Source organism: Peromyscus maniculatus, chromosome 8 (genome assembly GCF_049852395.1).
Source record: "Peromyscus maniculatus bairdii isolate BWxNUB_F1_BW_parent chromosome 8, HU_Pman_BW_mat_3.1, whole genome shotgun sequence".
Classification (NCBI taxonomy): Eukaryota; Metazoa; Chordata; class Mammalia; order Rodentia; family Cricetidae; genus Peromyscus; species Peromyscus maniculatus.
Window position 1 is genome coordinate 43,355,298 of NC_134859.1, and position 26,391 is coordinate 43,381,688.

The 26,391-nt window shown below is 52.1% G+C and overlaps 2 protein-coding genes across 3 annotated transcripts in view; both read right to left on the reverse strand.

Annotated features, from left to right (window-relative positions):
* Obscn (obscurin, cytoskeletal calmodulin and titin-interacting RhoGEF) overlaps positions 1–3,854 on the reverse strand; it is a 147,680-nt gene extending 143,826 nt beyond the window's left edge. The window contains exons 1-2 of the mRNA XM_076542423.1: positions 3,688–3,854; positions 18–1,021 (exon numbers count right to left, since the gene is read on the reverse strand). Of these exons, the coding sequence (XP_076398538.1) occupies positions 18–999 (982 nt within the window). The 5' untranslated portion in view covers positions 1,000–1,021; positions 3,688–3,854. The remainder of the gene's footprint in view (positions 1–17; positions 1,022–3,687) is intronic.
* Positions 3,855–17,046: 13,192 nt separating this feature from the next.
* On the reverse strand, positions 17,047–23,847 carry Iba57 (iron-sulfur cluster assembly factor IBA57). 2 transcript variants are annotated; one of them, XM_006997212.4, is made up of 3 exons: positions 23,474–23,847; positions 20,300–20,640; positions 17,047–20,114 (listed from the first exon to the last, which is right to left on the reverse strand). In XM_006997212.4, exons 1-3 carry the CDS (start codon positions 23,809–23,811, stop codon positions 19,720–19,722), a joined length of 1,074 nt encoding a protein of 357 aa, XP_006997274.1. In that variant the 5' UTR covers positions 23,812–23,847; the 3' UTR covers positions 17,047–19,719. The 2 variants fall into 2 exon arrangements, with proteins under 2 accessions (XP_006997274.1, XP_042140022.1); XM_042284088.2 differs by lacking the exon at positions 23,474–23,847 and adding an exon at positions 23,115–23,433.
* Between the last annotated feature and the right edge of the window lie 2,544 nt (positions 23,848–26,391).

Below are 26,391 nucleotides of genomic sequence, written 5' to 3' on the forward strand. Positions count from 1 at the left end.
GGTGCTAGTTTGCTCACCTCGCACGACCACCAGCACGGAGCTGTAGGTCTGGCCTACGAGGTTGGAGGCTGTGCAAGTGTAGAGGCCACGGTCCGATTGCTTGCAGAAAAGGATCTTCAGGACGAAGTTCTCTTGCTCATCCTCATACACCACGTGGCGCCGGCCCTCGGTCACCAGCTGCCCGTCCTTCTTCCACACTGTCTCGGGCTTGGGCTCGCCGGTCACAAAGCAGCTGAGGCGCGCGTGTTTGCCTTCGGTCACCGTGCAGGTGCGTGTGCCGGCGCCGGGTGGGGAGGGGGGGACGCCCTCTGCGCGCATGGCCTCGCGCCGCTGCTGCAGATGCGCCAGGAGCGAGGCGGTGGAGGCTCCGGGCGGTCCGGCAGCCTCGGCATCCGAGTCCACCACGAGCGCGGCGGCGGCGCTGGCGGAACCCAGCGGGTTCTCGGCTCGGACTTCGTAGGTGCCACCGTCGCGAGGCCGTGCCGACCGGATGCGAAGCGCGCTGGCCTCGCCGTGATCTTCCACGCGCACATGGGGGGCGTCGGGGGCGCCCAGGCGCCGCCCATCTTTGGACCAGCTCACAGCGGGTTGTGGTGAGCCGCCCACGCGACATCGGAAGGTAGCGTCTGCGCCCTCGCGCACGCGGATGGAGGTGGGGCGCAGCAGGAAGTGGGGCGCCTGCTCGGCGCACGTGCCCTCCGAGTCCACTCGCAGGCCTACGGCGGCGAAGGCCTCCCCGATGGCGTTCCTCGCGCGACACACGTACTGCCCACTGTCACCGAGCGCCAGATCCAGGATGGTGAGGCGGTACACATCCCCGTCCTGGGCCAGGCGGAAGCGTGCTCCTGCCTCCACTGGCTGCCGGTCCTTCTCCCAGCTCACATGTGGCGTGGGGTTACCCACGATCTGGCAGCTCAGTGTGGCATCCTTGCCCACAGATACCACAAAAGCCTTTGGCCGCGTCAGGAAGCGGGGCGCCCCGCTGAAGGAGTGGTCCATGGTGGCAGCAGGGTTGGGGGGTCTACAAAACGCAAAGATGAAGGTCATGGTGCTATTGAGATGAGCCAGTCGCCTGTGCCACATTCGGCCCTCTTCCTTATCTAACAGTGTTAACAGGAAACCCCAATTCAACCAAACGGGCACCTCCACGTGGGCTGCCTCCTCCGCAAGTCTCATTTTCCCCTCCACTCCCGAGCCACTGTGGTGGCTCCGAGGTCCAGCAGTTCACACTAGCCCTTTTCCGTGACTTGGAAGTCTAGCATCTTTAATTGCCTGATGTACTTCCGCTCTACCCCAACTCCAGTCTCTCTACCCAAACCAGCAAGTCCTCTGGACTCCCATGGGGACACGTTCTTCAGCAGAAAAGGAAAGGAACCCTGACCCTCACCTGAAGAGGTGGAGCTCATCCTAACCGAAGTGCCCTTACCTGCTGGGCTGAAGGTAAACCCATGCTCACGAGAACCTGTCTGCCCTCATACTGCCAGTCTTCAGGGAAAGCCTGGCCCCAAGTAAGGGCAGGGTGTGGGAACAGTGCAGTCAGTGGCTGCAGAGGATGGCAGGAGGGTCCCTATAGTCTGTGGCCAAGACAGCCAGCTTCTCTCTAGAAGAGCTGGGGCCCAGCTGGGCCTAGCTAGCCTGGGGCCCAATGGCCTTGGCACAACTCGGTCCTTAGCAGGGTCCTGCCAACTTGGACCCCCTGCAAGAATGAGATTGCATGCCTCAGTCGTCCTAGGAATCATCGGCACCCAGATAACACTGGCCTCTGCCCAATCAAGGCTTAGCCCCAGCCAACCAGCCACTGATCCAGTCAGTGGATGGGACTACCTGCCTGCACCAGGTCTTATATAAGAACAGTGGGCACCATGGCTGGCTCAGCAGGCTAACCTCCTCCACCCCCAGGACACATGAGCACCCCAGTGCAGAGACCTTCACCACAGCCTCTGCACCTGCTCTGCTTTACCGGTCTCTCAGCCTGGGCTGCCTGATAGGGGACCGGCCAGTTGATGGGTTTATATTCCCCGACCCTCCAGCTCCCAGTCCTGTGATTCAGGTAGCTAATCCCCCTAATCCTCTTCCAGGAGGCTGATTCTGGACCAGGGCTGGGCTGCACTGGCCGGTTTGCTGACTCACTGCCCAGTCAGCATCTCTGTCCCCCACCCACAAACAGGCCTCGTCTCTTAAGGCTAGCACAGGGCCATCAGGCAGCACCAGCCGGGGTCCAAGTCCAGCCCCTGGAGATGCCTTTCAGCATCTGTCCCATAGAAGGTCTGCCTTGACATCAATACCAGGGTCCTTGCGTCAGAGCTCTTTCTACCCTCCAGGTTCCCCAGACACATGGCAGGGCACTCTATGACTCTTCCCACCATCCTATGCGTAGCCTGGGGTGGCCCAGCGTGAAACACGTGAACAAGACCATGCAAACAGCCTCCCACACACATGTTTAAGGGGAGCTGGACCCAGCCTCAGCAGGTCCACAGGCCCTGGAGATTCAAGAGTGACTGAAGACTAGAGTTCTCCTAAGCCCCCATGATGGTGCCCCTGGGTCTCACTGTCTGCTCAAGGCCTGCATTCTTTCCACAACTGTTACCAGTCAGTCGCACTGGCCACTATCACTGGGTCACAATGACAGCCTCAGAGCCACTCGGCCACCCTGACAAGCAGGTCTTAGGCCAGAGAAGGGCTTCCAGAACTGGGCATCTGTTCTCTTCCCTACCGATGAGGAAACCGAGACTGTGACAGAAGCTTCAGGGACTCTATCCCAGACAGGCCCCTCCTCTCGCCTGCTTTGGGCTGGAGGCACTGGACGTACGTCCTAAGCAGGAGGGTCCAGGTGGTCATCCCCAGCCTCTCAGAGAAGCCTCTTCCTCCTTGGAAGTCAGCTCTTCCTCAACCCGTAGAGGACTTCTCCAACCCAGCAGGTGCTTTGGACCCCCCTACTGCCGAGGGAGGGTTTGCAGGGGCCCCTGGCCCTGCCTCATAGAACTGGCCACACCACTCACACCCTCCACAACTTAACAGAACTTGGCTACTCTGTTTCCTGCAGGGCGGACTAGGATGAACCAAGTGGGAGGTGACACACAGACACTGGCCAGAAGCAGAGGCTACCCCCTCCCTGGAACTCCACCTTGCTGCCCCCCCCTTCTCCTCTCCACCACTCCAGGAGCAGAACCAGCAGGCCTGTGGCCCCCATGCCCTTCTAGAGCAGATTTCCAAGGGCAGCCCCTGAGCTCAGCCTCACCTTAGACCCCAGGGCTGTGGCTTCCCCCGCTCCCCGGGAAATTCTTTCCTGGAGTCAAGTGTCAGTACCCCTCTGGCTGTCCCCTCCACTGAGCCAACAGGCCCAAAATAGCCCCAGCTGTCAGCGGGCATCCATCTCAGAAGAGCTGGGGGCAGGGCCACCAGACCCCCAGGCAGCAGGAAGACTAGGGGGCAACCCGGCCAGGGGTGGCACAGTGCTAGCCCCAGCCCTCCCGGATCCCTAAGGGCAAACTGCCCCTTCCCATTCTGAGGTCTCAACCAAGAGTCACAGAAGGGCCCAGGTCTGGCATCCAGCCCACTCTCTTCTCAGGGAGGGGCCCAGGCTGACCAGACCCCTAAGGTCCCCAAGTTCCACAGAACACCATGACCTTCAGCCCATCTGACCTCCAGGAGCAAAAGTCGGTCCTCCAGTCAGCTCTGCCTCCTCACCTGTGTCTACCAGGGGTTGGGGCAGCGCCCAGGCAAGGGGCACAGATGGTGAGTTGGGGGCTGCTGGGTCTTGCCTCCTTCCTGGGGCCCAGGCCGACGTGGTTCCCACCCAGCAGCCCACACTCCAGCCGGTTCTCAGACTGGACAGGGACGAAAGGACAGGCAAAGGCTATCAGCTGAAGAAGGCTGGGCCCGCCCCTGCCCCACCCCCGTTTCTGGTCAGCCCAGCCCAGCCTAGCTCCAAAATAGCCCTGGTGTCACTGTCCAGGATTCAGTTTCACCCTCAGCCCCAAGGAGGCAAAGGGCAGGTGGTCAGGAGCAGGAAGACGCCTGTGTCCTCTCGCTGTGATGTGGGCAGCAGGGAGAAGGGCAGCTGGTCCAGCTCTCCTCAGACCGGCATCGTGGAGTGTGGTGGGGGACAGAGCGGAGGGTCCCAGGACGGTGTCGGAAGGTTCCAGTAAGCAGTCCTGAAGGCAGAAGTTGGCACTGACCATGAAGGGGACCCAGGACCACCACACAGAACCAGGTCTACATCTAAGGAACCACAAGACCACACAGGGGTCAAGGATCAGTCCAAGGGGACACAAACCAACCCAAAGACCCAGGCGTACTTTAAAGGAACCCATGGACACCCAAGAAAAGCCAAGGACCCGCGTCTGCCCTAAGAAGGATCAAGTTTACCCCAAGGGGACTAGAAGAACCTGCTCTGCTCCCCACCTGGCCCTCCTGGGACCCAGCAGTATAAGGGGACAGCCATTAGCCAGGCACTGATCCCTGACTCATACCTACTCTACCATGTCCACATCTGTGACCCAGGCAACCTTGGTCTCTGTGCCATGCTCAGGCTGGCTTGGGTCTGTAGTGACCTTAAATGAGAGTGGAACCCTAATAAGGACCAACCTAGCCAGGGCCAAGGGGTCTGAGGCTGGGGTTGAGCTGGGCACTGGCAGTGCCTTTATGCCCCAGGCTGGGCTGTTCATTCCCCCAGCGTGGACTTGGGCGGCACCTACTGCTTCATGTCCGAGGAGGACTGCCCATTCCCTCAAACCCAGAGAAGATCCCGTCTAGGGAGAAGATGAGCTGGCAGCAGGGGAGCCTGGGGCTGGGGGTATCTTCTGGGCTCCTTGGTCTTTCCTGACCCTTGAGGAGCCGGTATTGAGGAAGGCATACAGCTCTCCCTGTGGGCCCCATTTAAGGACATGGGGAACGAAAGCTTGTCTCTTGTGTGTCACACACGCTCTAGCATTTCTTAAAATGTTAGGAATATATCCACCGTTAGTCCAGCAATGCCTCTCCTGGGGATATAGTCAGACCAAAAGAAACGAGTCTGAAAGGCCGCTGCACACCTCTGGGGGCGGCAGCATGATCGCAGCAGCCAAGGAACGGAAACAACCAAGCGTTCATCAACTGACCGGGGATAAAAAAGTGTGTCCGTTGTCATTTGTTACCCTCGGGGAGTTAGCTCCAGGACCCCTTCCCCACCCACTGATGCCAAAATCCACAGATGTTCAAGTCCTTGATTCAAAATGGCTTAGGGATTGCAAAGAACTTCCATATACCCTCCTTCCCTTCCTGGTTCCCTTCCTCACTCCCTGCTCCTCCCTTCCTTCTTCTTTCCTTGGCTTTTTGATACAGGGTCTTACAACATAGCCCAGGCTAGCCTCACACTCCCAGTCAGTCCACCTGCTTCAGCCTCCTAGTGCTGGAATTACAGCTTTGTGCCGCTACATCCAGCTTCTCTCATGTAACTTAATTCATCTCTGGCTGACTGGTAATGCCTCATACAGTGTAAGAGCTGTGTAAACAACTGTCTGTTTTGCTTAGAAATGAATGACAAGAATAGTTCATACATATTTAAGACAGGTAATTCTCTCTCTCTCTCTTTTTCTTTTCTTTGGTTTTTGAGACAGTCTCATTATGTAGCCCTCGCTGTCCTGGAACTCATTATGTAGACCAGGCTGGCCTCGAATTCACAGAGATCCCCCTGCCTCTGCCTCCTGTGTGCTGGGATTAAAGGTGTGCACCACCACAGCCAGCTTTTTTGGATATTTGCAGTCTGAGTGTGTCTGAATCTGAGGATAAGGAATCCAAATATTAAATGGGGGTTCAATGCACTTACGGAGTGGCATGCCATTCTACCTAATACAAAATTCCTGTTATTATTGAGTGCATGGATGGAGGAGGATAGAGAATGGCAGGTACCGAATCTCTCATTCAAACGCAGAATAATAAAAAAGAAAACAATTCCAAAGAGGCAAAGTTAAGTGCTAGGGGCTGGCAAAGGGGCAACGGGGAGAGATGGTGAGGGGGGATGGGCTTGGATTTTGCATGTGTGTTATTCAGACCCAGCATTGGTGTGCATGTCCTTGCTGGGGCGGAGAAGTGGCCAGGCTCCCGACTAGACAGACAGAAGCACAAATGCACTCTTACAGCCCCTTTCCCATGCCTGTTGTCTGAGGCATTCAAGCAGGTGCTTCAGTTCCCTGGCCGCCGTGTCCTCTTCAATTCCGTCAGTGAGCCACTCTCCTTAAAACCATCCAGCTGTGAAAGTCCCTGGAAGTGCATTCCTGTGGGACTTGGTATCTACTTGTGGGTTTGGAGCCAGAAAAATCTGCTTCTCTATTACATTCCACGAGGACTGGAGAGACTCAGGGAACAGTTGTTTTGTCAAAGGATGCAAGCAAGGAATGGGACAGATCCTGGGCTGAGCACTGAGTCCCCTGGACTTTGACGTGTAGAAGATACACAGGTCTACAGGGGCCATTGCAGCATCAGGAAGCTTTGGTGCAAGCATCACCATAGACTCAGACCCAGGTGGGAGACAGAAAACCCAGCCTGAGTGGTACTTCATGGATGAACCAGTGAGGTAAGGGTGAAGACCACCAGTAGCCCAGGACCACCCTGGAGTTAAGAGGAGCTGGGCCTGGTTCCATGTACTTGAAATCCCAGCACTCAGGAAGCTGAGGCAGGAGGACCATGAGTGAGTTTAAGGCCAATCCAGGCTTCAAAATGAAACCCTGAATGGTATCATCCAAGCAAAGAAGATCTGACTTTCCCAGGGAGGTCCTGGAGGCAGCCAGGAAGCTAAATATTTCTGTCCTTCCATGCATGCCCTAGGAGGGCATGAGGCATGTATGCCTCCACATAAGCTAGTGTCTCCATAACCTCCCCACAAACATGTGAACTAACACCTGTGCAGACATTTACACTCACACCACCCACACACGCGCACACACACACACAACCATAAGAGCACACACGAGTATCAGCCGTGGCTTTTCAGGGTCTTGCTCCTGGGCCTGTTTCTTTCTTTCCTCATTGAGATCAGGTGCTTTCTCCTTTGAAACTCAGATGCTAAAGCCCCTCCCCTGTGGTACTCATGTTAGGGGTGGGGCTTTTGGGAGGTGACGAGGCCATGAGAAGGGAAACTTGTGAGTAGAATGAATGTGCCTGTACAGGGATCCCCAAGAGTGCTCTTGCCTTCTATGTCAGGTAAGGATTGAGGATGCTAGTCGGCAGAGGGCCCTCACCACAGGCTGAGAGTGCAGGCCAGGACACAGAACCCTGGCCTTGGTTCCACAATAGGAGTCAGACTGGAGGTATGAAGTAGTTCCCAGCCTACATCTGGCTGACTCTTCTCCTGGGTCCCACGCACTGGCAAGTGGGGGACAGCTAGGGCATTTGTGCTTCTGTCTGTCTAGTCGGGAGCCTGGCCACTTCTCTGCCCCAGCAAGGACATGCACACCAATGCTGGGTCTGAATAACACACATGCAAAATCCAAGCCCATCCCCCCTCACCAACTCTCCCCGTTGCCCCTTTGCCAGCCCCTAGCACTTAACTTTGCCTCTTTGGAATTGTTTTCTTTTTTATTATTCTGCGTTTGAATGAGAGATTCGGTACCTGCCATTCTCTATCCTCCTCCATCCATGCACTCAATAATAACAGGAATTTTGTATTAGGTAGAATGGCATGCCACTCCGTAAGTGCATTGAACCCCCATTTAATATTTGGATTCCTTATCCTCTGATTCAGACACACTCAGACTGCAAATATCCAAAAAAGCTGGCTGTGGTGGTGCACACCTTTAATCCCAGCACACAGGAGGCAGAGGCAGGGGGATCTCTGTGAATTCGAGGCCAGCCTGGTCTACATAATGAGTTCCAGGACAGCGAGGGCTACATAATGAGACTGTCTCAAAAACCAAAGAAAAGAAAAAGAAAGAGAGAGAGAGAGAATTACCTGTCTTAAATATGTATGAACTATTCTTGTCATTCATTTCTAAGCAAAACAGACAGTTGTTTACACAGCTCTTACACTGTATGAGGCATTACCAGTCAGCCAGAGATGAATTAAGTTACATGAGAGAAGCTGGATGTAGCGGCACAAAGCTGTAATTCCAGCACTAGGAGGCTGAAGCAGGTGGACTGACTGGGAGTGTGAGGCTAGCCTGGGCTATGTTGTAAGACCCTGTATCAAAAAGCCAAGGAAAGAAGAAGGAAGGGAGGAGCAGGGAGTGAGGAAGGGAACCAGGAAGGGAAGGAGGGTATATGGAAGTTCTTTGCAATCCCTAAGCCATTTTGAATCAAGGACTTGAACATCTGTGGATCTTGGCATCAGTGGGTGGGGAAGGGGTCCTGGAGCTAACTCCCCGAGGGTAACAAATGACAACGGACACACTTTTTTTTATTTTTATTCCCGGTCAGTCGATGAACGCTTGGTTGTTTCCGTTCCTTGGCTGCTGCGGTCATGCTGCCGCCCCCAGAGGTGTGCAGCGGCCTCTCAGACTCGTTTCTTTTTGTCTGACTATATCCCCAGGAGAGGCATTGCTGGACTAATGGTGGATATATTCCTAACTTTTTAAGAAAATGAAGAGATACAGACCAAAATGTGCAAAAGATAAAAGGATGAGTAAATTCTGTGACTATTACACAGCCCAGTGTCCGCCTTAGTAAAACTGTCCTGTACGTCTACTTCAATTCCCAGAGAATCCACCTAAAGTGCCCCCATGTGTTGAGCAGAAAACATGATGGGTGTGCTCCCATGTGAGCTTTATGAGTTACACCTCAATAAAGACACTGGGGTAAGAAAATAAATTTAGGCAGAAACCAAAGAATCTGGTCCCCAGGGTTGCTGGAGCACTTTATTACATGTAAGTCTTATGTAACACGTTGAGTGCCGGGTGTCTGTGAAGGAGTTGTGTACTCTGGAGAAGCTCGTGTTTAGTCCCATTCCCTGGAGACTTTATTTGGGAAGCATTCCAGGGCTTGGTTGCCTCATGGATGTCACACACCTGGCAAACACATGTTCCCAACATAGGATATGCCCTGTGGGAGCTTTAGTGACTCCATCTTGGTCTGATGGGTCAAACGTGCATACTTGTTTTGCGGCAGCCTTGCTGAAATAGGACAAACAGGGTATTTTGCCAAGAAAAGCAGCACACGTCACCTCCTTGATGATGGTATCAGACCATTCAAGACTATATGGTGAGATCCTGTCTAAAAAGGGAATGAGGGAGGGACAGAGGGATGGAGGAAGGAGGGAGGGAGGGACGGAGGGAGGGAGGAGAAGAAGAGGAGGAAGAGAAGGAGGAGGAGAAGAAGAAAGCAGAGGAGGAGAGGAGAGAAGGAGGAAGAGGAAGAAGAAGGAGGAAGAGGAGGAGGAAGGCAGATCTCTGTGAGTTCAGGGACAGCCTGGTCTACAAATCGAGTTCCAGGACAGCTAGAGCTACACAGAAATTCTGTCTTGTGAAAAAAAAAAAGCTGGGCGTGATGTTGCACACCTTTAATCAGGAAGATCTCTGAGCTTGAGGACAGTCTGGTCTACAGAGCAAGTTCCAGAACAGCCAGGGCTACACAGAGAGACCCTGCCTCAAAACAGAAAAGAAAGAAAGAAAAAAAGAAAGAAGGAAGGAAGGAAGGAAGGAAGGAAGGAAGGAAGGAAGGAAGGAAGAAGAAAGGAAGGAAGGAAGGAAGGAAGGAAGGAAGGAAGGAAGGAAGGAAGGAAGGGAAGAAGAGAGGAAGGAAGGAAGGAAGGAAGGAAGGAAGGAAGGAAGGAAGGAAGGAAGGAAGGAAGGAAGGAAGGAAGGAAGGAAGGAAGGAAGGAAGGAAGAAGAAAGGAAGGAAGGAAGGAAGGAAGGAAGGAAGGAAGGAAGGAAGGAAGGAAGGAAGGAAGGAAGGAAGGAAGGAAGAAAGAAAGAGAGCAGGTGTCAATTCTGGAGGTGAAATGTCCAGCAACTAAAATGACACATTCACTAAAGGTTTCAGTGGGAGATTTTATGTATCGGAACAATTGGTGAGGCTGTAGATAGACTGAAAGTATGCAACCTAAAGAAATAAAGAATATGCTGGACAAAGAAAGTAAACTGAGACTTAGTACAATGAAAGACACCATTCAACACATCAACATGTACAACAAAATAAGTTGTCACATATGAGGAAAGCTGAAAGAGGCTGGCAGCCAGAAGACAGATGAGGAAACATGAAAATGTTAACCACCCAATTTGATCACTACACACTGCCCTCATGAGTCAAAGCATCACACTAGACCACATACATTTGTATAATTAAAATAATAATTAACTTTAAAACAGAATAGCAATAATTTTTTTTCTTGGGCTGGCAAGTAGCTCAGCAGGTAAAAGCACCTGCTGCAAGGCTGAGACGCTTGAGTTTGATTCCCAGGACCCACATGGTGGAAAGGAGAGCACAGACTCCTGGACATTGTCCTCTGATTGTTGTTCAAATCTTAGATGGTCTTTTAATTTAAAAAAAAAAAAAAGCCCAGAGCCAGAGATCAAGGTGAAAGCTGAAAGATCAGAGAAGCAGAACAGCCAGTCACTAGTTCTTACCTCTATAAATCCTCAGCCTAAAGAGAATGAGTTCCTGTTTCCTCACACCTTATATACCTTTCTCTGCCCTGCCATCACTTCCTGGGATTAAAGGCGTGTATGCTTTCCAAGCAAAGGCATGAGATCTCAAGGGCTGGGATTAAAGGTGTGTGCCACCACTGCCTGACCTCTATGTCTAATCTAGTGGTTGGCTCTGTCCTCTGATCCTCAAACAAGTTTATTAGGGTACACAATATATCACCACATCTGATCTCCACATTTTACACACACACACACACACACACACACAGAGAGAGAGAGAGAGAGAGAGAGAGAGAGAGAGAGAGAGAGAGAGAGAGAGAGAGGCACTTTATTTTTTTAGTTCTTAAAACTTTTTTATTAAAACAAAATTAAATGTGATAGATCACCTAGAGTCCCTCTGTCTCTGTCTTTGTAACTACCTAACTTGTCATAACCTAACCTAGGCAGGGGCAGTGAGCTATGGGTTTCATGGGGAAAGGACAAACCATCCTTGCCCTCTTTACCGCAACCTGCTCTGTGACTTTTCCTAGGGGGATGTGAACAAATGTCTAGTCACCCCATAAGGGGCACCCAGGACAGATCAAGGAACCATTCACCCACTGTATCTTGGGGAAACAATGAGTTCAATGGGTTATTAACAGGAACATGAATGGCTCACAGAAGCCTGCATCCCTGAAAAGTCCATCACAGTATGAGAAGCCTGCATCCCTAAAAAGCCCATCACAGTTTGGGTAACTATTTCCAAGCTGCACCCCTGGAGCCCCCTCCTCCAGCAACTGTACATGTAAGTTTTATACTGTAAACCTGACCTTTGGAGGGGACTTGCGAGCCATCTAAGATGTCTTAACTTCCTGATTTAGGAATCTCCCCCACCCCTCCTTCCAGGAGGAAATCTTCTAATTAAATGGAAATAACCACACACCAGAACGAAAAGTAGAAATCTTTGAAAAACACTAAATCACAGCATTCAAATAAAGGCAATTTGCATAAAATGATGCTGACCCTGAGAGACACTTTAGACATCCCACTGGTAAGGATTCTGAGGTTTTTGGGTGAGTTCTGCAAATTTCCTCCTGGATCCGTCTTCTCATGATACCAAGGAGGAATTCTGTGTGAGGACTAAGCACAGAATCTGAAAACGACCACACAGCCTGGTGAAGTGGTCCACAGGGAAAGGCTTGTCTAAGAATGTAAGCAACTTTAGGAAAACACAGGACATTAAGAATCCATCTTGGGCCGGGCGGTGGTGGCGCACGCCTTTAATCCCAGCACTCGGGAGGCAGAGCCAGGCGGATCTCTGTGAGTTGAGGCCAGCCTGGTCTACAGAGTGAGATCCAGGACAGGCACCAAAACTACACAGAGAACCCCTGTCTCGAAAAAAATGAAAAAAAAAAATCTTATGTCAAGTTATGACATCTTATGTCAAAATCCAACAAATGACAAGAAAAAAATCCTTTAGACAAAAGTATGTGGCAAGGCTTTGAAAGGGTTTGTGGAAAACCTTTCTACTGTGTCCAAGGGAGACAAACCACAGGAGACCTTATATTAGGGCCGGCTGCATTAGCACCAGCCTCGGCTGCATCAGGACCAGCCTTGGCTGCATCAGGACCAGCCACTACTCCCCCAGTCATAATTTAAAATTAGGGTCAGTGGAACTAGGAGCTGTCATGGAAGAGGGTGCCACCTTCCACCCCAACAGCTGCTAAGGGTAGGGCTGCACAGATTCCTAGGACAGAGATTGACAGGCACAATTAACTGAGTGACTTAATTTGGCAACCTTTCAAATCCATCATGGTTAGAGAGTGGCACTTCCTACTCCCATGCCCTCCAAAGTGACTCAGAAACAACCTGGGTCTCTGATCTCTCAGAAGAACTTCAAGTGCCAAACTCAATGTTCCGGACATCAGGTTCTAGCCAGCATCAGGCCATTCTACCTCCTGTGCTTGTCTTTTGTCCCATAGCTGGGCTGAGGGGTGCCTCAGACAAAATCAACTATAGACACACCACAGAGGTGCCCAGATGGAAGCCACTCTACTTTGATTCTGATGGTTCTGGCACTGTTCATTCTGGTGTTCATGGGCAGATAAACAGATTGATAACCGTACAGAGATGGGAACTGCCCCTCACACGTTCAGACCCAACCATCCATGTGGAGGAATGGGAAGGATGTGCTAGACAACCAGCTCTCTCTGAAAAGAAGCAGCTGGGCTGCTGCTTCCAACAGATTATGGGATGGAGGGCATCTGCTCAAAGGGCTATGCTGCAGGCTGGAGAGATGGCTCAGCTGTTAAGAGCACCAGCTGCTCTACTAGAGGTCGTGAGTTCAATTCCCAGCAGCCACATGGTGGCTCCCAACCATCTCTAACTGTAGCCCTATGGGATCTGACGCCCTCTTCTAACATGCAGAGGTACATGCAGACCAAACCATACATTTAAAATGCATACATAAATAGAAGGCTATGCTGAAGTCTCACTCCAGAACCTGGGATAGAAGCTTATTTAGAGTGTCTTGGCAGCAGCAATCCAGTCAAGATAAGGTCAGTAGAGTGGGCCTGGTCCATTAAATGGTGTTCGTATAAGAAGGGGAAATGTGCCAGGCAGTGGTGGCTCACACCTTTAATCCCAGCACTCGGGAGGCAGAGCCAGGCAGATCTCTGTGAGTTCGAGGCCAGCCTGGTCTACAGAGCGAGATCCAGGACAGGTGCCAAAACTACACAGGGAAACCCAGTCTCGAAACACCAGGGAAAAAAAGGGGGAATGGGGTGGGGTGGGGAATGTAGACACAGAGACAGTTACAGACACACACAGAGGCCATGTGTAAGAGGAAGGCCGAGGCTGGAGTGATACAGCAGCAGCAGGTAGACCCCAGGGCTACCAGAACTGAGACAGGTGGGAAGGCTCCTCCCTGGGACCTCTCAGGGAGCACAAGCGAGGCCCACACTTGCTTCTGGATCCCTGAGAGGAATTTTCACTCAACTTGTGATCGTTTATTTTAAAAGACATAGGACACTAATTTAGTATCATAAACAAAACTCGAGCTGATTAAACACAGAACAGGAGCTGGAGAGATGGCTCATCAGTTAAGAGTATTTACTGCTCTTGCAAAGGACCCAGGTTCAAGTCCCAGCATACACATAGCACCTCACAATCATCTGTAACTCATGTTCCAGGGAATCCGATGCCTTCTTCTGGCCTCCATGGGCAATTCGTGATGTGGTGCACAAACACGGACACAAAACAGACACAGGAAATAAAAATAAATAGATCTTTTCTAAATTAAGCCATAGTTCTGAGATGCGACCCATCAATTCAACTGCTTGATATAGCTCAACACCAAAACCTAGCAATGCCCATACAAAAATCAGTCCTTGCACATGGGTGGCAGCATTACTGACAACAGGAAGGACTGGTGGGGTGGCTCAGTGGGTAAAGACAATAGCTGCCCGGCCTGACAACCTGAGTTTGATCCCTGGGACCCATATTGCAAGGAGAGACTCAGCTCCTAAAAGTTGTCCTCTGACCTCCACGTGTGTCCTGGCATTTTCCTATACAAGTGTGTGTGTTTCGTATATATTCCCTGCAATATGGAAAAAAATACACAACTTGAGAGCCTTGGCTTTCCCCAACATGGCCTTGAAGCAACACCAGCTCCATGCTCAAGAATGCTAGATTGACACCACCCTGACCTGTCTTGAAGTAATGATCTGAGCACGCAGAAACTGCAACACCCCCCTCCCGCCCCAGCTCAGGACAGATTGGGGGGGGGGAGGGGCTATGGTGGGGCTATGGTGGGGACTTGGAGCCATAGCCATAAATAACCAAACAGCTCATCACATACTGTTTGGGGATGGGGGGTCGGAGCTCAGGATTCACTGTGAACCTCACCTACTCCGCAGCCACATCTGTCTGTCTTGTGTTGGGTGCTAGGCTGCCCATCTGCTCTCAAGCTGGCAGCTGGCAGGGGTCAAATCAGAAACTAGTGAGTGCTTGTCTAGCATGCACAAAGTGCCACCAACCAGGTATAGTGGTACATACCCGTCAGCCCAGCGCTTAGGAGTGGATTCTGGAGTTTCAGAAGTTCAAGGTCATCTTCAGCTATATATTGACTTCAAGGCCAGTACTGAATATATGACTTTTGTTTTTTAAAAGGCAAGCAAGGAAGAAGAGCAGGAAAGGAACAGGGCCCCTTCTGGAAGGGCCGCCATCTATGTGTGACTGTTCCATTGGCTTCCTGCTTCTCCAGGACCTGCTGGCTCCACTCGCTTCCTCCTTGTCAGTGAGGAGTGGGGCCTGTCCCTGTCCCATACAGGGCAGCTGACAGGGGTCCTCACAGTACCTCCATGGCACCACCTTGGTCTCCAAACTGGATGTCCTAGCCCTGAAGCAAACCGGGCCATAGAGGCACCAGAGACTGAGCCTGGAGACTGTGGCCAGCCAGGGCTAGAGGGACCCAAGAGAAAGCTCTGGAGCTGTACCCACGTGACACCGCCCGGCTGGTTCTGCCGCATTGCCCCACTCATCCTCCCTATGGAGGGATTTGGTAAAGAACCCACGGCAGGCTGCTTACCCCACAGCTCCTTGTGAGTGGGAGCTGAGGTAACAACCGGGCACCCTGGGGAGGGTGCCAGGCCCTCCCACCTCTCAGAGCATAAACAATGGTGACTGATGGAAAGGGAGACCCTCTAGCTTTTCTTCAACCTTTGCTGTTTTCTGTTTTCCTTTCTCCTCATTTACAGCCATGGGGTCAACCCAAATCAGGACAAGGAGCTGGGGCGGGGAGAGGGAGGGAGCTGAGATGGATAAGAGGACCCCCCCTGACTCCAAGAACCCACTTTCGCTGGGTGGTGGTGGCGCATGCTTTTAATCCCAGCACTTGGGAGGCAGAGCCAGGCGGATCTCTGTGAGTTGAGGCCAGCCTGGTCTACAGAGCAAGGTTCAGGATGGGCACCAAAACTACACAGAGAAACCCTGTCTCGGAGGCGGGGGGAGGGGGGCACAAAAAAACAAGAACCCACTTTCAACAAGCTTCAACAGCATATAGCACTTGACAATTTACCAATATAATTTACATCCCTGCCAGTGTCCTCTGCTTCTGGAATTGCCCTCACACTGCTGGGTGCTGTATTCCAGTCTTCCTTGTCTGCTACCCTATCTCAAGGATGATCATTCTTGAGGCTCAGTGGTCTCCAGCTCCCAATTCTCCAGGAAACATGCTCAAAGACTTCCTTATAGGCGGGGCATTTTTTGTTTCCAGTCAGGGTCTGTGTAGCCCTTGCTGGCTTTGAATTCTGATTCTCCTGCCTCAGCCTCCAGTGTGCCAGAGGCTTGTGCTTGTGCATGTGCTTGGCATATCCCACTTTTACCTTGTCCTTGATCTATTCAGTAGTCCTCCTTGCTCTCTCACATTTTCTTTTTCTTTCTTTCTTTTTTTATGGTTTTCGAGACAGGGTTTCTCTGTGTCACGTTTTATTTTTAACCTGGCAGCTAATTATCAAGTGTCTTTAGGGGCCCAGTGTGATGGTGTGTGCATTTGTCTCGAGATGATCCCAGGATGGCTGGGTTACACCATCACACAGTTACCATTTCTCTGTGATGAGAGCATTCATAACGCTCTTCCAGCTATTTTGAATGATATGACCAGTGTCATTGTCTGGTCACCCTTCTGTGTAAGAGAAGAGAATGTGCTTGTCTCGGCTGCTGTGACCTTGTACCTGTTAACGGATCTCTCTCTCCCTCCCGCCTCATTCTCTGCTAACGAACGGGCCCTCTCCTGTTCTTACTCAAATGTAAATCCTTTACATCTAATATATTCCACGTTTATCTTATTGCTGTGCCTGGTGACTCCGTCTTAAAACTTGCGGACTTGTCTTTCTGCTGGCCCTTTCTCATAGGATTCCATTAAGCATGTGTGGTATTTTCCCAGTGTACTGTGAGGTTCTGGCATTGGAAACTTCCCTGGCTGGGAAGAGCCTGCTCTTCCCAAGCTAGGCAGCTCCTAGTCTGGCTGACTTCAGTCCGGAGCTTGCCCCCATCCTCTTGACAAGCAGGCCTCAACCTCTTCCTGAGGAGCAAGGTGCCCAGTGATTGGGTACCACCCCTACAGCTTGAGCTCCCTAAAGTCATTAAAATCACCTGTGCCCTCACCCGCCTTCTGGCCTCACAGGTTCCAGGGGCCTTTCCCAAAGCCACTCCTGACTACCACCTTACCAGAGAACAGAACAGACAGCTAGTTACCTTGGAATGTGGTGTCAAAAGTTTGGGGACCCTGTATCCTAGGAATGCATTCCCCAAAGCCTGGTTTGGAGAAGGTTTTCAAAAAACAAAAACAAGCCTGGCTTCGTGGCACACACCTTTAATCCCAGCACTTGGGAATCTCTGTGAGTTCTAGGCCAGCCTGGTCTACAGAGTGAGTTCCAGGACATTAGAGCTATACAGAGAGACCCTGACTCGAGAAAGAAAAAATAAAATAAACCAGAATAACAGCTGCACCTTTTCCTCTTAATCAGTTTATTTTTAACAGCTTTGTGCTTTTTACAAAATACACTGAAAAGCAGTTAACGGTTTCCAAGTGTCTATACCAGGGTCTGTGCAGATCCCTGTGAGAATGTGAAGACCAAACGCATGCCTGGATCACTAAGAGTGGCCCTGAGGTCCCTGGAGACCAGCCCGATGCACAGGTGACTCTGCCTATTCGCACTTCTACCGTGTGGGGCTGCTATTCTAAACTTCTGAGACTGACTGTGAGAGCCCAACATCAGGCAGCGGGCGAGCACTGGTGAGACAGTGTCTCAGCCCCAAGCAGCGTCCACCTCTTTGGGGACTTGCCCTTTCCTTACCCAATGGGACTGCTTAGAACCTTCCTGGCCTCCTTTCGAAAGCTGGAATGTGTGAGGGACAAGGCCCAGAGGCACCAATCCCTGTACGGACAGCTCCCCATCAGGTTTGAGAAGGCAAAGCCAGTCACATGACTGCAGACCAATTTATGTCCTGTCAATTAAAGAAGCTGCCAGGTGGGGTCAGCAGGAGCCCAGCGGTCACAGCCTTCCAGAGCACGCTTGATTTCATCTTCTACCTCAACATTCAACACAACTGCAGCATTGCTCCTGAGTGGAGAAGCAGTCACAGGGCACCAGGCAATCATAGACCAGGACAGGCGGGGTCTGTCAGCTGTGCTGGGACCTGCACAGCCTATGTATGCACCCCAAGTGTTGTGGTTTGAATGTGACGTGTCCTCCACAGGCTCACATTTGACCTCATGGTGGTCCTCAGCTGGTGGCGCTGCTTGGGAGGCGGTGTAGCCTGTGGAGTGTGAGGTCTGTCCTGTTCTGAAGGGTATTCTCAGCTTCCTGGTGCCCCTACCATGTGAGGGACTCTGCCACCCCCCCCCACACACACACTGCCATGAACTCCACTATGAACTGCAACCCTCTAAACTCGTGAGCCAAAGTAATCCATCCTTCAAGTTGTCTCTGCCAGGTCCCTGTCCCCAACACTGACCACCCATTCAGTACCACGAGGAGTGAGGTCATTCAGGGTGCCCCCGTCACATCCTGCCTAGGAGGGAGGCCACCCCCGACTCACCAGTCTACTCAGGGGACACCAAGCTGCTGAAAACTGCACTTGAGTTCAGAGTGCGCCTGGAACTCTAGCCTAGGTAGCCCCCCAAAGTCGCAGTTCCTAGAAGTCCCCACTGTCCCTGGCTCCAGAATAACTACCCCAGCTATTTTCACCCCAACCCTCTGGGGTCTCACCTTGAGGGCACTGCAGAAAACAGTTCAGAGCTATCCACCCTAACCCTGAAGCCTGGGCACCCACTCCCTGTGCCTGACTTAGAGGCCACCCCACTTCCTGCCAGCCCAGCATGGCCCACAGAACTCTGCTGAAATGAATGTATTGAGTCTGGAATGAAGACTCAGCAGTTAAGAACACTTGTTACTCTTGCAGGGATCCAAACTCAGTTCCCATCATGCATATCCAGCAGCTCAGAACTACCTGTTCTCTAACTCCAGTGTATCTGTCACCCTCTTTTGTCCTTCATAGGCACCCAGACATACATCCCTATGTCTATGCATACGTAGACACACACATAGACATGAAAACAAAATACATCTTTTGGAAGAGAGAGACATAGGTGTATCTTGTAAAACACAGTGGTGCATTCCTGTCAATCTGGCTAGCACTCATGAAGCCAGGGCAGGAGAATCTCAAGTTTAAGACCAACCAGACCTAGATAGCTACAATAGTGGGACACTTTTATCTGGTGTGCTCATGATCTCCAGAGACAGCCGTCCCATGGGTCTGTTCTACCAGACCTGCCCAAAATGAAACCAGAGTTCCCAAGGGGTTATTTACAGATCACACTTTACTGGTCCTTAGGCTTTGTGGCAAGACCCCAGTTCACATTACAAAGGTTAGAAAAAGTGGTTCTGGGGAGCATGCACCCCACCAGCAAGTCACTCCCCACTAAAAGCATACATAAAAGTGACATCCCAAACCAGCCAAAAGGTTGAAGCTCCTCCCAGATGGACCTGAGCCCTGGGCTCCACGCCTCCGGAGCTTCCTGGGGAGTGTGAAAAGACAGCAGCTCACTCTGAGGAGTGAGAAGAGCCCCTGGGACAGTGGACACGCAGTCCCTGTGGCTCACAGAACACATGTCCCAGTCCAAGGGCATCAACCTCCCCACCGTGCACACAACCCAAACAATTCCTGCCCTGAGATGTGCTTCCAGAGAACACAGTGCCTGCATTCCTGGCCCAGTAATTTTGCAGACACAGAGAACCTCCCTCCAAGAGAAACAAGGTTAGGGAGCTGACACTGGACAGAGGCTTCACTCCTGCCTTGGCCCAGGGACTGTATCAAATCCCATTCAGAATCTGGTCCAAAGGGGAGCTCAGACCCTTCCCTCTCCCGGCATCAGGATGGTGACTCTGTTCTCAGTCACACACCTGGGAGAGGAGAGCCCACAAGAGTAGGACCCTCTGCAGGACGCAGCAGGCAATCCGTAGCCTGGAACACATGGAACTTTCCCAGTGGGTGTGTCCAGGAAGCCACCACAGGAGAAGGAACTCATACCCAACGGGACACAGCACACACATTGAAGACCTTGGGCAGCGGCTCAGAGGCACCTGGTAACTCTAAGGCCAGTGAAATTCAGAGCATCCGGCTACTTGGCTGCCGTGGGCCACCAGTCCGGCACTGAGGCAGTCACAGCCACCTGTTGGCTCTCGGAGGTCTTTATGTGGAGAGGACCCTTGATGGTCTCTGACCGCAGCAAAGCCAGTCCCACGTGTCCCTGGCCGGCCCTGAACTTGCCCGCTGCCTGTCCTGTCGCAGTCACCGTCACTGAGGTACCGGGACTGATGCCATCGGCAGGCAGGGGGCCTTCAAGCCTCACAGGGAAGAGACGCTTACGGATGACGCCTGTGTGGTGGGTGCGGGCCGTCAGCTCCTGCCCAATGTAGCAGCCCTTGGTGAAGCTCACACCGTTCATGAAGGCCAGGTTGGACTCCAGAGGTAGGGCTGTCCCTGGGGGCAGGTCACGGATCCCCTCGGGGATGCCTGTGGGGTTCAAAAACAAAGAAAATGAGAATAGCATGTCCAGCAAGTGCAGGCCTGCAGTTTGTGAAGTCCAGCCCTACAGGCCAACTCCATCCAACTCTTCTACCCCTTACGGGGTCCCCCTGGCCTCCTTGCAACTCCCCACCCACCCCCAACACCAGCCCAGCATATTACCCTACTCATACCTTGCTGGTACCGGTACATACGATAATCCTGGAGGTCCCCAAGCTGTCCCCCGGGCACCAAGGCTGGGCCATCATCCTGAGTGAGAAGCCGCCACCCCATGCGTACAGTCCGGGGGTCACGGGCGAGGATGGTGGTGGCTTCCACCCTCTCTTCTAGTGGTGCAGCCTCAGGGACCTGAGGGCCACAGGGTAGCACAGCCCACACATGGAGCTCTGGACATGGCTCCACAGCGACCTTCCGCCGGATCTTATATATGGCCAGGTACTTCTGCAAGGTGCCCAGCACAGAGCTGTCACACTCTAGGAGATAGCCTGGTGCCTCCTCGGTGCTCTCAGGGAGTCTGTAGGAGACGGACACGGGCTTAGGGCTGGCAGGAGTCCCTGCCCACTGCCGACCCACCGACTACTGAGAGCTGCTGGTAGCAAAAGGCCATACAGCAGGTGACAACCAGTGTTCAGAAGGTCAGCCTATCAGAACCAAGGGTTCTGGTGGAGGAAACCATCCTGCAAGGCGTTTTGGAATTATTGCCTTTTGAATGAACTGGCTGTTTCTTGTTGTAAACTTCTTGTGCAATAACAGCTATGACTCTCCCATTACAAAGGGGGAAAAGGCGGGTTTATTTTACTGTGACTTATACTGCACACAGACTCCTAACTTTTTTTTTTTTTTTTTTTTTTTTTTTTTTTTTGGTTTTTTGAGACAGGGTTTCTCCGAGTAGTTTTGGTGCCTGTCCTGGATCTCGATCTGTAACCCAGGCTGGCCTCAAACTCACCAAGATCCACCTGGCTCTGCCTCTCGGGTGCTGGGTGGCATGCGCAGTCACCACCGCCAGGCCAGACTCCTAACCTTTTACCTAGCCATTTCTTTTTGTTTGTTTGTCGTTTTTCGAGACAGGGTTTCTCTGTGTAGCTTTGAAGCCTTTCCTGGATCTCGCTCTGTAGACCAGGCTGGCCTTGAACTCACAGAGAACCGCCTGCCTCTGCCTCCTGAGTGTTGAGATCAAAGGCGTGTGCCACTGCTGGCTTACCCAGCCATTTCTAAGAGTAAGGTCTGAGCATATAAATTCCTTTTTTAGATCCCCTAAGTGATTTTAACTCTCCATTGACCCTGCCTCCTCTAGTCACTCTCCCTTGCTTCCCTGAGCAAAAGGACTGTCAAATGAGGAGCCGGGCTACCCTACGCCAGCAGCGCCCCCCGCCCCCCAACAGCACAGCTTCCACCAGGTTGTTTAGAACAGTTTTAATCAGACTTTTTGCCATCACAAGTCTCAATGAACTCCAGATGATACTGCAACCACTTCCAACCTAGGCCAGGCGGACAGCATCTTCCGGTACCTAGAGGAGGGACTGCTGTTAACTACTGCTAAAGACACAGGGTTATGACTGTCCAAAACACAATCCTCGGTCATTGTGAAGGTGCCAACAGGCAAGTCTGTGACCGGTCCAAACATCTCTCCGAGGCTATACAAACCGGCTGTGGAGGCTCACTTAATGAGTCTGTGGGGAGACTCTCCTGAACTTCACCCCTAGAGTGAGAGCACCAGCCCCAAGAAAAGGCCTCTCCCGGTCCTCTTTTCTTGCCCACTTTAGTAGAGGAGGTTGGGCTGGTAACAGAGAAAGTAGCAGAGGCGGCGGCGGCGGCGGCGGCGGCGGCGGCAACAGTAGAGGTCAGCAGAGGCAGCGGGACAACAGTGGTGGCCACAGCTGGGCGGCTGACAAACCAAGCTGCAGAGAGGACGAGACTGCCAGCTGCCCGACAGCTGAAGCAACAGCTGAGCGGTTCAACAACAGCCAGGGCAGGAAGAAAGGCAGCCGAAGTGGAAAGACAGACAGCGAGAGGGTGGAGAGCTGAGACTGGAAGAGGGTAAAAGGTTGCAGAGAGCCGGAGTAGAGAACTGCAGGCCAGGTCACTGACGAGCTCCGGAGAGCTGTTGATCAAACCTTTAGAGCCAGGGGTCTACGAGCTGGTCGGAGGAGCTGTGGCACCGGCTGGTGTGAACAGCTAAGGAATCCCACACAAGAGCCGGAACACTGGCCGCTGCCAAGGGTCGAGGAACCCTATACTAGATCCACAATGTGAGCTGTAAATACTCGCAGGGCCAAGGCTGCAGACTCAGGGTCTTCAACACTAGAGGGCACCACATGCTCCTGCTTCCAGAGGCAACTGCCACCACACGGCCAGCCCCTGCCAACCACCATGAAGAATGAAAACCACCAAAGACTGGCACTTGAATAGCTTCTCCTTGCTGGCCCAGGCCACCCAGCAGCCTATTGGTATCACACAGAGATGGTGACATCCTGGAAATGTAGTCAGATCCATGCCTCCAGAGTGGGGTCCATGCGTGTTCTCTACAAAGGGCAGAGACTGGTTTAGGCTCCAGGGCCTGAGCCACCGCAGCCCTAACACTGCCTGGAAGACAATGTCCCAGGCTGAGGGGAGGAAAATGGGTGTGCCAGGATTCTCAGAGAAGGGAATGCTACACACCAAAGCATCATACTGGGTCTGGCCCAAGGGTTGTCATTTGCTGACGCAGTCCTAGATTCAGAGAGTACACCAAGCGATGTAATACAGGGGAAAAAAAGATCTCTAGAAGGCTCATCATTGTGGCTTTTTAGCACCTGGAGATAAGACGCTCTAGGTTTCCCCCACAGAATGCAGACAACTACTGGATAATGATGTCATGGCTGCCAATTCTCAGTGACCACTTTCAGCCTGGAATGGCCATTCTCAAGGGTTCAGGAAAGACCCTCCAGACATGAGGAGTCTCCACATATTCTTACTCTGAGACCCTAGGTGGCTACTGAAGATGCTTACCAAAACCCACTTAGAAAGACACCAGGCAGCCGGACCTGGACTCCGGTAGGAGTCAAGGAGGGACAGCCCGGGATGTGGGCCGGGGCGAACCTGGATGCCTTCCACGGGACATTCGCCTCCAGGTGAGCCCTTCTCTAAGTCCAGATCATCCTCCTTCGGAAGCCTTTCCCAGAGACATCTAATTCGGCCTCTTCTCAGCGGTGTCTAGCCAGCATCCCCTGGGAATCTTATCCGGGACATCCTTCCTTGGATGTGTCCGGCCTCTCCTCCCGAGAGGGCTCCTCCCCAGCCAGCTCCCCCCGCCCCCCCCCCGCGCTCTACCACGCCTATTGCCCCGCCCTGCTGCCCAGGCTCCTCACCCATACAGGATGACGTCATACATCGTGCGTCCCTGCACATTCAGGAAGTGGGCATACGCCGCACGCGCAGAGGGCTGAGCCGCGCCGGTTGGAGGACCCGAAGGCGGCAGCTCATTGGTCAATAGTCCCAACAGGAAGGGTGCCGTGTCCGGGCCGCGCACGCGCAGTAAGGCGCGCTCGTCTAGCCGGAAGCAGGTCCAGGCCACGCTGTCCTCCGGGCTGCCGCGGACGCCGGAGCCACGGGCCAAGCAGCGCCTCGGGGTCCAGCTCGGCCGCCAGAGCCAGGCCGGGCTTCGGCGCCCCGCAGCCGCGCCCCGGAGCAGCAACGCGGCTGCCATCTTGGGCGCGAGTGAGGGCAGGAGCCACAGCGACCCCTGTCGGCGGCGGGCAACGCGCGTGCGTGGGGGGAGAAGTGGGCGGGGCCTCGGCCTGTCGATGGGTGCGCACGCCCAGATTAGACGCCGAGGCTAGAGCCATCCGATGCCCTTTCCCCCACTTGGCTCCTGTTCAAGCCGATTGTGGTTGTGGTTAAATATATAAACATGAAATTTGACATTTTATACCGGGCCTGGTGTGCAATCCCAGCCTCGGGAGGCAGAGGCAGGAGGATGCCAGTTCAAGACCTGCTGGGGCAACTTAAAATCCTGTCTCCAATAAAAAGCAAGAAGAGGGTTGGAGATAGCTTAGTGGTAGAGCACTTTCTAGCAGCAGAAAGCCTTGGTTTCCTTCCCCAGTACTGCCCTGAAGAAAGGAGGAGGGGAGGCATTTCTTTGTTCACGGTGGTTAAATATAGGCAGTATAAAATTAACCATCATTGCCACTGTCCTAATTTTTATTGCTATAAGAAACATGCCCAAAAGCAACTTGGAGAGGAAAGGGTTTATTTCATCTGAAAACTCTCAAGTCACACCCATTGCTGAAAGAACTCAGGGCAGGAACGGGAGCAGAAGCCGTGGAAGATGCTGCTTACTGCCTTGCTTCTTAGGGGGATTCTTCAGCCTGCTTTCTGATACAACCCAGGAGCACCTACCCACAGTGAGCTGGGCCCTCTCCCATCCGTCATTAATCAAGACAGTACCTCCAGAGACTTGCCTACAGGCCGATCTTGTGGAGGCATTTTCTCCAGATTCCCTCTTCCCAGATATGTCTGGGTGGGTGTCAGGTTGATGAAAACCAGGCAGCAAGGCCACCTTCAGTACATTCAGGTCAGCATTCTTCATACTGCTGCACAGCCCTCACCACCATACGGCTCCCCCAGAAACACATCCAGACCCTGGCACCCACGGTTTGCTTTCTGTGCTTGTGGATTGAAGCTCTGGTGCTGTCCTCTTGCACCTGGCTCTTTCCACGCGGCCTTCGTCCATGCACCTCCCCTTTTTGAAAGCTGTATTCCATTCCGTGAATGCCCACATTGCCCTTACGCACTCAGCTGTCAATGGGCACTCGGGAGGTGTCCACGTTTTGAATGCTGGGAGTAATGCTGCTATGAAAACGACCGTACAGATTATCTCTTTTGAGACCCTGTTCTTGGTTCTGGAGTTCCCTGTTGTAGGTCTGTAGTCTCGTTAACAAAAGATTTTAGAAATGGACTTGGAAGCTTGAAAGCAAGTTTATTAGTAGTTGAGAGAAAAACAATAGAGTAGGTGTGCTGGATAGTTTTATGTCAGCTTGACAGAAGCTAGTGTCATCAGAGAGGAAGGAACCTCAATTAAGAAATTGCCTCCATAAGATCTGGCTATAAGGCTTTTTCTCAATTAGTGATCGATGGGGGAGGGCCCAGCCCTGGCCTGGTGGTCCTGGGTTCTATAAGAAAGCAGGCTGAGCAAGACTTGCAGAGCAAGCCAATAAGTAGCTCCCCTCCATGGACTCTGCATCAGCTCCTGCCTCCAGGTCCCTGCCTGGTTGAGTTCTTGTCCTGACTTCCTTTGGTGATGAACAGCAATGTGGAAGTATAAGCCAAATAAACCTTTTCCTCCCCAACTTGCTTTTTGGTCATGGTGTTTCATCACAGCAATAGAAACCCTGATAGAAACAGAAAGTCAGTAGGTAAGCTGGAAATTCTACAGCTGCTTGGAGAACGGAGCCTTTTGCGTTTAAATGAAGGTCACAGAAACAGAAAGCCCAGAGTACTAGGGGAAGCGAAAGCATGCTTACTAGGCTTCTGGCCAGAATCCAGAGATAAAGAGAAAGAAAGGGAGAAAATATGCTTAGTGTTGGGCCCCAATCTAAGTTCAGAATGTTAACAGCTCAGGCCTGAGTTCAAAGGGCACTTGATTCTAGGTTTCTTGGGTCCTAATGTTGTGAGACAAAGAGACAAGACACCAAGACTTTTCAGGAAAACAGTTTTTGACTACTCTAGCAGTCTCAGTGAAACTCTTGCTTTAAAAAAAAAAAGTGACACTGAGACTTTTTTATGTGGCCTTTGGTTCCATGTCTTCCATATATGGCAACTTATAATTTTATTTAATTATAAATTATTTAAATATTATAATTTTATAATATATTTTATATTTTTATTTTAAAATCTTAAAGTGGGATTCTTTTTTTTTTTTTGGTTTTTCAAGACATGGTTTCTCTGTGTAGCTTTGCACCTTTCCTGGGACTCACTTGGTAGTCCAGGCTGGCCTCGAATTCACAGAGATCCGCCTGCCTCTGCCTCCCGAGTGCTGGGCTTAAAGGCGTGGGCCACCACCGCCCGGCTAAGTGGGATTCTAAAGATGGCCTAGATATGGAGAAAAGGAGGGCCACTCGGGAAATGTAGCAAGGTCTCACATAAACTTGGCAAAAACTAAACCACATGATGGCCTTTCCTTCAAGGTCTCTGGGGACACTAAGCAAAGATGGGGGTGAAGGAGAGATGTAATCATTTTTATATATTCAAGGGCGTTGTTCAGCCTGAGTGGCTATTTTCTGTTTTT

Excerpts from the sequence above, each read along its gene's own strand:
- Iba57 (XM_006997212.4), bottom strand. The coding sequence starts at position 23,811 with ATGGCAGCCGCGTTGCTGCTCCGGGGCGCGGCTGCGGGGCGCCGAAGC. Across the intron at positions 20,641-23,473 it reads TATGACGTCATCCTGTATGG|ACTCCCTGAGAGCACCGAGG; the intron begins GTGAGGAGCCTG and ends CGTCTCCTACAG. Across the intron at positions 20,115-20,299 it reads TATGTACCGGTACCAGCAAG|GCATCCCCGAGGGGATCCGT; the intron begins GTATGAGTAGGG and ends TGAACCCCACAG.